The sequence below is a fragment of the Erythrolamprus reginae genome, chromosome 6, assembly GCF_031021105.1.
Source record: "Erythrolamprus reginae isolate rEryReg1 chromosome 6, rEryReg1.hap1, whole genome shotgun sequence".
Classification (NCBI taxonomy): Eukaryota; Metazoa; Chordata; class Lepidosauria; order Squamata; family Dipsadidae; genus Erythrolamprus; species Erythrolamprus reginae.
Window position 1 is genome coordinate 12,838,741 of NC_091955.1, and position 12,491 is coordinate 12,851,231.

A 12,491-nucleotide genomic window follows, 5' to 3' on the forward strand; every position below is an offset into this window, starting at 1 on the left:
AGATGTCTGAGTTAGATTTTTCTCCAAAAATGATATGAGAACTTAGCTATCATAAGAGCCAATTTGATCTTGTGGTTAAGGCACTAGGCCCGTGATGGCAAGCCTATGGCATGCGTGCCACAGGGGCACACGGAACCATATTGGAGGCTACGTGAGGCGTTGCCTTATGACAGCTCCAGTGCGCATGCACGCTCCAGCCAGCAGATTTGTGGCCCTGAAGAAGGTAATTTCGTCCCCCGGAGGCTTCAGGGAAGCTTCCCTGAAGGCCTGGAATGCAAAGAAATGCCCAGCAGATGTTGTGGTTGGCTCTGGCCCAGCTCCTGCCCCAGGGAATGTGGAGGTGGATGCAGGGGAAACTTCAACATGTCATAGGCCTGTTTTATTGCCGACAGAGTCAGGTAGTGCAGTTTCCTCGGACGAAGAAGAAGGTGGGAGTGACTTGGAAGAGGGGGGCTTGGCACACAGCCCAGGGAATCAATCTCCATTATCTTCAGTCGATTCGGATGCGGAAGTCTTGGACCCACGCAAGCGCAGAATTATGCGTAGAAGAGACCAATTGAGGACATATTACAGGAGATAAGAGAGGCCCCCTGTGTTTGGGTGGGGCTCCAGTAATTAGTGCTTCTGATATAAATAGAATACAATAGAATTTTTATTGGCCAAGTGTGATTGGACACACAAGGAATTTGTCTTGGTGCATAAGCTCTCAGCGTACATAAAATAAAATATACATTTGTCAAGAATCATGTGGTACAACACTTAATGATTGTCATAGGGGTCAAATAAGCAATGAAGAAGCAATATTAATAAAAATCTTAGGATATAAGCAACAAGTTACAGTCATACAGTCAACATGGGAGGAAATGGGTGAAAGGAATGATGAGAAAAACTAGTAGAATAGAAGTGCAGATTTAGTAGAAAGTCTGACAGTGTTGAGTGAATTATTTGTTTAGTAGAATGATGGTGTTCGGGAAAAAACTGTTCTTGTATCTAGTTGTCTTGGTGTGCAGTGCTCTTTAGCGATGTTTTGAGGGTAGGAGTTGAAACAATTTGTGTCCAGGATGAGAGGGGTCAGTAAATATTTTCCCCGCCCTCTTTTTGACTCGTGCAGTATACAGGTCCTCAATGGAAGGCAGGTTGGCAGCAATTGTTTTTTCTGCAGTTCTGATGATCCTCTGAAGTCTGTGTCGATCCTGTTGGGTTGCAGCACCAAACCAGACAGTTATAGAGGTGCAGATAGCAGCGTGTGGGTTTGGCCGTTGTGGAAGATTATCTGATCATTGTTCTTCAGGACTGCCTTGCTGTTTCCTGACTTTGTTTGTTGATTTTTCACGACGTTGAAACCAAAGCAGAGCAAAGTCTGTGTGTGTTTCACTTCGTGGAAGAAGAAGGGCTGTGACGTTTCTTCACAGCTGCAAATCTAAGTACTTAAGGACTGATTAAGGGAATTGTACAGACTACCAGGCTGTTTTTGGACGAGTGCTCTTTGCAATACAAAAAGAGTGCTTAGTTTATTTAGAATTTTGTGATAAAGAGCATTGTTTTGAATTTTCAAACGGGTGTGTGTCTGAAATTTGTACCCTTGAATTTTCGGGAGGCTCCTACCAGAGAGCCCAGCAGAATAGCAGGCAAACCGGAAGTTTGGAAAACAGACTTCCGGTTTCCCCGTTGTGTTGTTTTTTGCGCTCTGGGCCTTCGGGAAGCTTCCCTGAAGGTTCCGGAGTGCGAAAAACAGCACAATGGGCAAACTGGAAGTCCGTTTTTCCGAACTTCCGGTTTGCCCGTTTCCTCACCCTCTCAGTGAGGCCTGTATATATGCGCGGGGTTTAGGGGAATTGTGCGAATGTGCAGGGGAATCGGGATGGGTATACATGGGAGGAGGGAATGGATGTGGGGATGTGCGTGCATGCTAGCACACGCACACACACTCTTTTGGCATGCAAACCAAAAAAAGATTTTCCAACACTGCACTAGGCTTAGAAAACAGGAGATCGCCAGTTCAAGTCCCGCTTTAGCCATGGAAGCCGGCTGGGTGAATTTGGGCCAGTCGCTCTCTTTCAGTCCAACCCACCTCATAGGGTTGTTGTATGGAAAATAGGAAGAAGAGATGGATATGTTAACGAAAAAAATAGAAGGGAAAGGGGAAATGGATTATTATAGAGTTTGGGATAAATTCTACCATTGGTTAAAACAAAGAAATAGCTAATTAATTGAAGTCAAATGTAAAGTTCAAAAGATCAATAATTGATATGTTTATCTTTTTAACTGAAATTAGATTTTTTAAATGTCTTTTCTTCTTTTTTATTCTTTTTGAAATTTTCTTTTCTTATTAAATGTATAGTACAGTATATATAGTAAAATATGCAGACAAAAATGTTCTCAATTAATATAAAAATGTATAGAGCCCCGTATGTGCTTTTTGACGAAAATTGGGATGCAAATCATACCGGATTTTTTGTGTTTTTCTTTTATGTTTGTATGGAGTTTTTTTATATGTGTGTTTTGTTTTAAATAAAAAAATAAAAAGAAGGAAAATAGGATAAGGAGGTTGTGTTGGATATGTTGAGTTTTATTTGTATAAATATTATTATTATTATTATTATTATTAATAATAATAATAATAATAATAATGATTATGATGATGATAATAATAATAATAATAATAATTTATTTTATTTTATTTATTTATTCATTTGTTCAATACACAAATACATAGGAAGAAAAAAAGACATGTGGTAATATATGTAAGGGTAAAAGTGAACTTAGAGGAGAGGATATATGGAAGAAAGAGAATATATATGATAAGTGAGAGAAAGGAGAGACAATTGGACAGGGGACGAAAGGCACACTAGTGCACTTATGTATGCCCCTTACTGGCCTCTTAGGAACCTGGAGAGGTCAATCATGGAGAGTCTAAGGGAGAAATGTTGGGGGTTAGGGGTTGACACTATTGAGTCCGGTAATGAGTTCCACGCTTCGATCACTCGATTGTTGAAATCATATTTTTTACTGTCAAGTTTGGAGCGGTTCGTATTAAGTTTGAATCTGTTGCGTGCTCTTGTGTTGTTGCGGTTGAAGCTGAAGTAGTCATTGACCGGTAGGACGTTGCAGCATATGATCTTGTGGGCAATACTCAAATCGTGTTTTAGGCGCCGTAGTTCTAAGCTTTCTAGACCCAGGATTGTTAGTCTATTTTCGTAGGGTATTCTGTTTCGAGTGGAGGAATGAAGGGCTCTTCTGGTGAAATATCTTTGGATATTTTCAAGGGTCTTGATGTCTGAGATGTGGTATGGGTTCCAGACAGATGAGCAGTAGTCTAGGATGGGTCTGGCAAAAGTTTTGTAGGCTCTTGTGAGTAGTGTGAGATATTAATAATAATAATAATAATAATAATAATAATAATAATAATAATAATAATAATTTATTAGATTTGTATGCCGCTCCTGTCCGAAGGAAGGCGGGATACAAATTAAATTAATAACAAGATGAGACGGACTTGAGTCACTGGGAGACCATCTGAAATGGTGGCCAATTTTCCAGCCAATACCTTTGTATGAAACTCAATGGGATGCAATCTGATATCTCCGATTCTTAATCCTCCCTTTGACTTCCATGTTAGGTTTTTTCAAAGATGACCGCATCGTATTCTGGACATGGATGTTTTCCACCTACTTCATGGAGAAATGGGCTCCAAGGCAAGATGATATGCTCTTCTACGTTCGCAGGAGGGTGGCCTACGTTGGCGGAGATGGTGTAGAAGAAAGGAAGGTAGGTTGATTAACAAGCTGAAATTGCAAGACGTTTTTGTGCTTCTCTCATAAACGGCGAATGGGTTTCCTCTTCAGTTGACATATTCATTCATTCATTCATTCATTCATTCATGCATCCAATACACAAATACATAGGAAGAAAATAAACATGAAGTAATATATATAAGGATAAAAGTGAAAATAGAAGAGAAGATATATGAAAGGAAGAAAATATATATGATATATGAGATAAAGGAAAGGCACACTAGTGCACTTACTGGCCTCTTAGGAACCTGGAGAGGTCAATCGTGGAGAGTCTAAGGGAGAAATGTTGGGTGTAAGGGGTTGACACAATTGAGTCCGGTAATGAGTCCCACGCTTCGACAACTCGATTGTTAAAGTCATATTTTTTACAGTCAAGTCTGGAGCGGTTCGTATTAAGTTTGAATCTGTTGCATGCTCTTGTGTTGTTGCAGTTGAAGCTGAAGTAGTCTTTGACCGGTAGGACGTTGCAGCATATGATCTTGTGTGCTTAGGCGCTGTAGGTCTAGGCTTTCAAGACCCAGGATTGTTAGTCTATTTTTGTAGGATATTCTGTTTCGAGTGGAGGAATGAAGGGCTCTTCTGGTGAGATATCTTTGGACGTTTTCAAGGGTGTTAATGTCTGAGATGTGGTATGGGTTCCAGACAGATGAGCAGTAGTCTAGGGTGGGTCTGGCAAAAGTTTTGTAGGCTCTTGTGAGTAGTATGAGATTGCCAGAGCAGAAGCTACGTAGGATCAGGTTAACAACTCTAGAGGCCTTTTTGGCGATATTGTTGCAGTGGGCTTTAGCACTTAGGTCATTTGATATTAGTATTCCAAGGTCTTTTACTGAGTGTGGGTTGGCTGTGAGAGTTTGTTTATTCAGTTCGTATATGAGGTTTGGAGTCTTTTTGCCGATGTGGAGGGTAGAGCATTTGTTGGTTGATATTTGAAGTTGCCCTGGTGTTAGACCAGTCTGAGACAAAGTTGAGGTCTTTTTGGAGAGTGAGTGATTTGTCAGTGGTGTTGAAAAGTTTTACGTCGTCGGCAAAAAGAACACAGTTACTTTCGATAAGGTCACAAAGGTCATTGATGTAGAGAATGAAGAGAGTAGGACCTAGTACGCTTCCCTGGGGAACGCCGCTTTTGACAGGGACGGGGGTGGAAATGGCGCTTCCAATTTTGACAATTTGTTGCCTGTTTGACAGGAATGCAGTAATCCAGTTGTGGAGGAGTCCTGAGATGCCATAGGATTTGGGTTTTAGGGGTAGTTTGTCATGGACCACTGAGTCGAAGGCTTTGCAAAAGTCAATATAGATTGCATCAATGGATTTTCCTTGATCTAGGTGGTAGTCCAAATGTTTTTGCAGTGAAGTAGTTGTAGGTTGCAGGATAGTTTCTTTCTGAATCCAAATTGCTTGTTTGAAGTTTAGAAAGTTGCCAAGATTGCGAAATATTGCCCAAAGATAATGTTTCTTTTGATGGTCAATGGAATGGTCAGAAACAGTTTCAAGGCTAGTCCTATGCCCAGCTGCTTAATAGTGGTTTTTTTTAAAATCACCTTACCTTGATTTTGAGAGATGTTCCGCAGTTAACCATGATTTGTGTTCAGATGGGATAAATCATGGTTTCAACTCTGTTGGAGCTGCAATTTTGGAAGGTAACCCAACCCAACCAACCAGCCACAGACCAAGATATAAGAAGCTGAAGACTTCAAATGAACACACTGCAGCAGCAATTCTTGAAAAAATATTTACTTCTTCGTAGCAAAAGCTATTTTATCTATTTACACTATTACTTTTACGCGCTCTAGACACAAGCCACACTACAACTATCTAACAACTACCATCAATCAACAACTACTACCACACCTATGCAAAGGTGTCTTACATTTTGTATATTTATCAACCAATCAGGTTGTAGCATATTTTGTTGACTCACGATGATTCAGCATTCTTTATATGTAATAGTCATTTTTATTCATTATTCTTAGAAACATAGAAACATAGAAGACTGACGGCAGAAAAAGACCTCATGATCCATCTAGTCTGCCCTTATACTATTTTCTGTATTTTATCTTAGGATGGATCTATGTTTATCCCAGGCATGTTTAAATTCAGTTACTGTGGATTTATCAACCACGTCTGCTGGAAGTTTGTTCCAAGGATCTACTACTCTTTCAGTAAAATAATATTTTCTCATGTTGCTTTTGATCTTTCCCCCAACTAACTTCAGCTTGTGTCCCCTTGTTCTTGTGTTCACTTTCCTATTAAAAACACTTCCCTCCTGGACCTTATTTAACCCTTTAACATATTTAAATGCTTCGATCATGTCCCCCCTTTTCCTTCTGTCCTCCAGACTATACAGTTTGAGTTCATTAAGTCTTTCTTGATACGTTTTATGCTTAAGACCTTCCACCATTCTTGTAGCCTGTCTTTGGACCCATATATATAGGCAGAGAATTATCCTCTAGGCCAGTGTTTTTCAACCGGTGTGCCACGGCACACTAGTGTGCCGCGAGACATGGTCAGGTGTGCCGCAAGGCAGCTCGTCCCCCCCGCTATTGCCCCCCGCCGCCGCCGCCGCTATTGGCACCCTCCCGCGGGAGGCCGGCAAAGGTTGCTTTGAAAGTCGGCCCCCTCGCGCCCATGGCTTCTCGTCGCTTCCCCGAAAGCTGCGTGTGTGTGCGCGCGCGCACCCCAAAATACCCCCGCGTGCACCCTTTTTCACGGCCGCGCGCTCCTCATCCCCCTGCCAGCCCGTGGGGGGGGCGGGGAGGCGCCGGCAGCAGAAGGGAAGGGAGCCGCGGCCGCCCCTGCCTCCCCACAGTGCCTCCAGCCCCCTCGGCCTTTCGGCGCTGCCCCCCGCCCGCCCCCTCTCCTCCTCCGCAGTCTCCTGCCTTTCGGCGTGGCTCCTCCTGCACCTGGAACGCACGCCCTGCCCATCTCACCTTTGCCGAGAGCACTTTCGTCCCGGGCTCTCAGCAAGGGGGTTGCAGGAGAGACGGGGCAGGCGTTCTCTCAGCGGAGGCCAGCAAAGGTGATATTCAATGTCGGGGGCGCGCGGGCGGTTGCGCGCGCTCCCTACCCCCCTGCTAGCCGCTCGGAATATTCAAAATAAGAAAAACCTTCACCGGTGAAGGCTTTTCTTATTTTGAATATTCCGAGTGGCTAGCAGGGGGGTAGGGAGCGCGCGCAACCGCCCGCGCGCCCCCGACATTGAATATCACCTTCGCCAGCCTCCGCTGAGAAGACCGGAGAGAGAACGAGAGTGAGTGAGAGCAACAGACAGCAAGATAGAGAGAAAGTGAGAAAGAGAGAGAGAGAAAGGGGGGAGAGAAAGAGATAGCAAGAGAGAGAACAAGAGAGAGAAAGAGTGTGAGAAAGAAAACAGAGAGAGAGAGAGAAAGCAAGAGAGAGAGAGAGAAAACAAGAGAGAGAAAGTGAGAAAAAGAGAGAGAAAGAGGGAGGGAGAGAAAGAGAGAGAGAGAAATAACAAGAGAGAGAGAAAGAAAATAAGAGAGAAAAAGATAGCAAGAGAGAGAGAAAGCAAGAGAGACAGATAGGGGGAGGAAAGGAGAGAGAGAAATGAGAACAAAAAGGGGAGAAAAAAGGAGAAATGATTGAGGCAGAGAATGAGAGGAGAGAGAAACAAAAGAGAGAGAGAGGGGTGATTCTTGAAGCATATGGTAAAAAGCACCCAAATAATAAGAAATGCCCCCCAGCCCACACCTGTTTTTGAAAAGAAAAAAAGAGAAAAAAAACCCAGCCCTCAACTGGTTTTGGAAATGGCACACACACATAAGGGGGGGAGAGAGACAGGGATGGAAAAAGAGGAGAAGTGAGAGGGAAAAGGAATGAGGGAAAAAGGGAGGAAGAGAGAGAAATGACAAACATGAGAGAGAAAAGGGGGAAAGACAGGAGAAGTACCCATAAATGAGATATAAATTTGAGTAGGGATGATTGATGATTGACTGTATTTATAAGGGGACGTTACATGGGATTGTATATACGAGGGGGTTATGTATGTATGTATGTATGTATGTATGTATGTATGTATGTATGTATGTATGTATTAATTTGATTTGATTTGATTTGATTTGTGTCATTTTGGTTGGTGGTGTGCCCCAAGATTTTGTAAATGTAAAAAATGTGCCGCGGCTCAAAAAAGGTTGAAAATCACTGCTCTAGGCTACAGTATCCAATCCCTTCAGCTCTGCACCAGGGAAGGGTTACATATTTTTGTGTCGAATCACCCTGGTGTATTGAAGGAACATCACAGCTCCCTTTTTTTGCCTCTCGGCCCAACCCACGGCCATTTCCAAGGCAGTTAATTTTATTGATAGCCGACAATTCTATCTGTATGTGTCACATGTATTTTTGCTGAATTTGAAAATTAAGGGAGACTAGGTTAGATCTATTTCGGCCTTATTTTGGCCTCATCAGCTAGCCATACCCACCGGGACTTGAACCTGCAACCTTTGCCTTGTAAGGCAAAGAATTATCCTCTAGGCTACAGTATCCAATCCCTTCAGCTCTGCACCAGGGAAGGGTTACATATACATATATGTTTGTGTGTGTATATATTTATGTTTGAAAGGAAGAGGTGATTTGAAACATATAGGACTCTGCATAGCACTAATTGTCCAGTTTCTGGCAATATTTGCCACGTAGAAAAGGGAAGCAGTTAAAATGATTTGCCAAGCATTTCTGAGATTTTTCTTCGAACCAAACACTAAAAAGAGCTGAGTTTGCAGCTCAAGGCTGGGGTTTGCACTTGTGATTTTTTAAAAAATAGGAAGGAAAACAACTCACTCGAGACAGGAGCAAGGCTGTGCCAGAGTTTTCTTTGACCTGAGTCAACATTTCACTTTGCTGAAAGATATAAAGCACGTGAGCTTCTCAACTTTTAGAAAATAACAGTTTGCTGAATTGATGGTGATGGTGAGAATAGAAACAGAGGTTTTGTCCCTAGATTACTGTTCTTCCATGGAGGAGAGAATGCCTTAAACTTCAGAGTAAGGATTCACCGATAACCCTCTCATAACCTGTCCAATCTTAGTCAAGCTCAGAGGTCTTCAAACTTGGCAACTTGAAGACTTGTGGACTTCAACTCCCAGAATTCTCCAGCCAGTATAACTGGTCTATCTCTTCTTCGTTTTGAAATGTTAAGGCGCTGTTCCCTCCTTCTCTGCTACAGATATTTCACTCTATCAGTAGTTCTCAACCTTTCTAAAGGCGCGACCCCTTAATACAGTTCCTCATGTTGTGGTGACCCCCAACCATAAGTCTAACGCCAATTCTCCCAACAGAGCTTTAAGCTGATTGGGAGGAAGGTCAGAGGGACACTCCCTACTGTAAACGCCTGATTGGTCGGATTGTAAAAATATGTTCCAATGCACCAGAATAGAAGCTTTAGTTCCTAACACCATGGGAAATTTGTATTTTTCCCTGGTCTTAGGAGACCCCTGTGTAACGGTCATTTGACCCCAAAAGGGGTTCCACCCCCAGTTGAGAACCACTGTTGTAGACCCAGGGTCTGTTCTGGGTCCTATTCTTTTTAATATGTTTGTGAGTGACATAGGGGAAGGTTTGGTAGGGAAGGTTTGCCTATTTGCCGATGACTCTAAAGTGTGCAATAGGGTTGATATTCCTGGAGGCGTCTGTAATATGGTAAATGATTTAGCTTTACTAGATAAATGGTCAAAGCAATGGAAACTGCAGTTTAATGTTTCCAAATGTAAAATAATGCACTTGGGGAAAAGGAATCCTCAATCTGAGTATTGTATTGGCAGTTCTGTGTTAGCAAAAACTTCAGAAGAGAAGGATTTAGGGGTAGTGATTTCTGACAGTCTCAAAATGGGTGAACAGTGCAGTCAGGCGGTAGGGAAAGCAAGTAGGATGCTTGGCTGCATAGCTAGAGGTATAACAAGCAGGAAGAGGGAGATTATGATCCCGCTATATAGAGTGCTGGTGAGACCACATTTGGAATATTGTTTTCAGTTCTGGAGACCTCACCTACAAAAAGATATTGACAAAATTGAACAGGTCCAAAGATGGAGGGTCTTGAGCAGGAAAGACTTAATGAACTCAATCTGTATACTCTGGAGGACAGAAGAAAAAGGGGGGACATGATCGAAACATTTAAATATGTTAAAGTGTTAAATAAGGTCCAGGAGGGAAGTATTTTTAATAGGAAACTGAACACAAGAACAAGGGAACACAATCTGAAGTTAGTTGGGGGAAAGATCAAAAGCAACATGAGAAAATATTATTTTACTGAAAGAGTAGTAGATCCTTGGAACAAACTTCCAGCAGACGTGGTAGATAAATCCACAGTAACTGAATTTAAACATGCCTGGGATAAACATATATCCACTCTAAGATAAAATACAGAAAATAGTATAAGGGCAGACTAGATGGACCATGAGGTCTTTTTCTGCCGTCAGACTTCTATGTTTCTATAAAATATAGGAGCCATGGCGGCACAGAGGTTAGAATGCAGTACTGCAGGCTACTTATGCTGACTGCAATTTTGCAGTTCGAATCTCACCAGGCTCAAGGTTGACTCAGGCTTCCACCCTTCAGAGGTGGGTAAAATGAGGGCTATGAAAATATTTACTTACATCCTGGACACAAATTGTTTCAACTCCTACCCTCAAAACATTGTTACAGAGCACTGCACACCAATACAACTAGACACAAGAACAGTTTTTCCCCGAACGCCATCACTCTGCTAGACAAATAATTCCCTCAACACTGTCAAACTATTTACTACGTCTGCACTACTATTACTACAAGTTTTTTTCTCATCATTCCTATCACCCTTTTCCTCCCACTTATGACTGTATGACTGTAACTTGTTGCTTGTATCCTTAAGATTTTTATTAATATTGATTGTTTCTTCATTGCTTGACCCCTATAACAATCATTCAGTGTGGTACCACATGATTCTTGACAAATGTATATTTTTCTTCTTTCTTTTTAAAAAAATATTTTTATTGAATTTTTCTTAAAAAGACAAACAAAGACATACATTATTGAACATTCAAGGAGCTGTCATTGCTCCGCTTATCTTAGAAGTCTAACTACTACAAAAAATAAAACCCTAACTATAATCAGATCAATAGAAAAATAGCATACATTCATATTAAACATTTGTTAAATTTGACTCTATATGTTAATTTAATTACTTTGTCTGTAAATTACTTCTTTTAAAAAAATATATAATGTAATGAATAGCATATCTGAATTTACTCTGCTGTAAACATTTTTAAACTATTAAACTCTAGCTTATAAAATTTCAAAACTATAATTTCAAAGAAAAAAACACTAAATTCTTGTTACTTTAACTTATAATGTTATGAATTATATAAATATAAATTATATGAATGGTGGGATTTCAAAAATAACATTGTATATTTTTCTTTTATGTACACTGAGAGCATATGCACCAAAGACAAATCCCTTGTGTGTCCAGTCACACTTGGCCAAGAAAGAATTTTATTCTAATGAGAACCCAAATTATTGGGGGCAATATGCTGACTTTGTAAAGCGCTTAGAGAGGGTTGCAAAGCACTGAATCAATATATAAGTCTAGGTGCTATTGCTAAGTGCTAAAAGGGATGAAGATGAAGGAGTTAGTTAGGTTTGGATACCATCCATATTCGACTTGAATGTGTGACTTGATCCTGAGCCTTTGAAACATAGAAACATAGAAGTCTGACGGCAGAAAAAGACCTCATGGTCCATCTAGTCTGCCCTTATACTATTTCCTGTATTTTATCTTAGGATGGATCTATGTTTATCCCAGGCATGTTTAAATTCAGTAACTGTGGATGTATCCTCCACGTCTGCTGGAAGTTTGTTCCAAGGATCTACTACTCTTTCAGTAAAATAATATTTTCTCATGTTGCTTTTGATCTTTCCCCCAACTAACTTCAGATTGTGTCCCCTTGTCCTTGTGTTCACTTTCCTATTAAAAACACTTCCCTCCTGGACCTTATTTAACCCTTTAATATATTTAAATGTTTCGATCATGTCCCCCCTTTTCCTTCTGTCCTCCAGACTCTACAGATTGAGTTCATTAAGTCTTTCCTGATACGTTTTATGCTTAAGACCTTCCACCATTCTTGTAGCCTGTCTTTGGACCCGTTCAATTTTGTCAATATCTTTTTGTAGGTGAGGTCTTTTTGTAGGTGAACAATCACCGTCCGTCCTTATGAAGCTTCTTGTTCTGGTTTCTGGTAGAACTTTAGCTATTACAAGTAACTCTTACTTAATGCAGTATTTCATAAACAAAGAAACTCCATCTTTATTTCTCTTCCCTTCCGTATTCAAAATACAGTTCATACTAGCACATTCCTCTTCCTCCCGTTATCTTTCTTAATTGCATTCCTCATACATTCCTCCCAGCCTTCTCCGTTTAACAGGATTTATGTACTCACAGCATGATTCAAAAACAGCAGAAATGACTGTAAAATAACACAGAATGCATTTGCTTTCTTGGGAGCTGAACGGAAATACCTTTCATTTTAGCCCTACAACATTGAAACTCCACCCTTCTTCCCCACTGACCCCCTGACGTACCAAATACATCACTCCAGTATTTAACCCATTCCTCCCCTTAATATCTTCTTCCAAACACCTGTTCCTTACGTTTTTGAACCCTTCTGAATTTAGGATTGACCCAGCGAACGTCTGATTCTTCCTCGCTAGATT

General features: G+C 41.1%; 1 protein-coding gene across 1 annotated transcript in view; it reads left to right on the top strand.

Moving 5' to 3' along the window:
* Positions 1-12,491, top strand: part of KIAA0930 (KIAA0930 ortholog) — a 91,907-nt gene that overhangs the window by 52,402 nt on the left and 27,014 nt on the right. Inside the window, exon 2 of the mRNA XM_070755278.1 lies at positions 3,620-3,768. Within this exon, the coding sequence (XP_070611379.1) occupies positions 3,620-3,768 (149 nt within the window). The remainder of the gene's footprint in view (positions 1-3,619; positions 3,769-12,491) is intronic.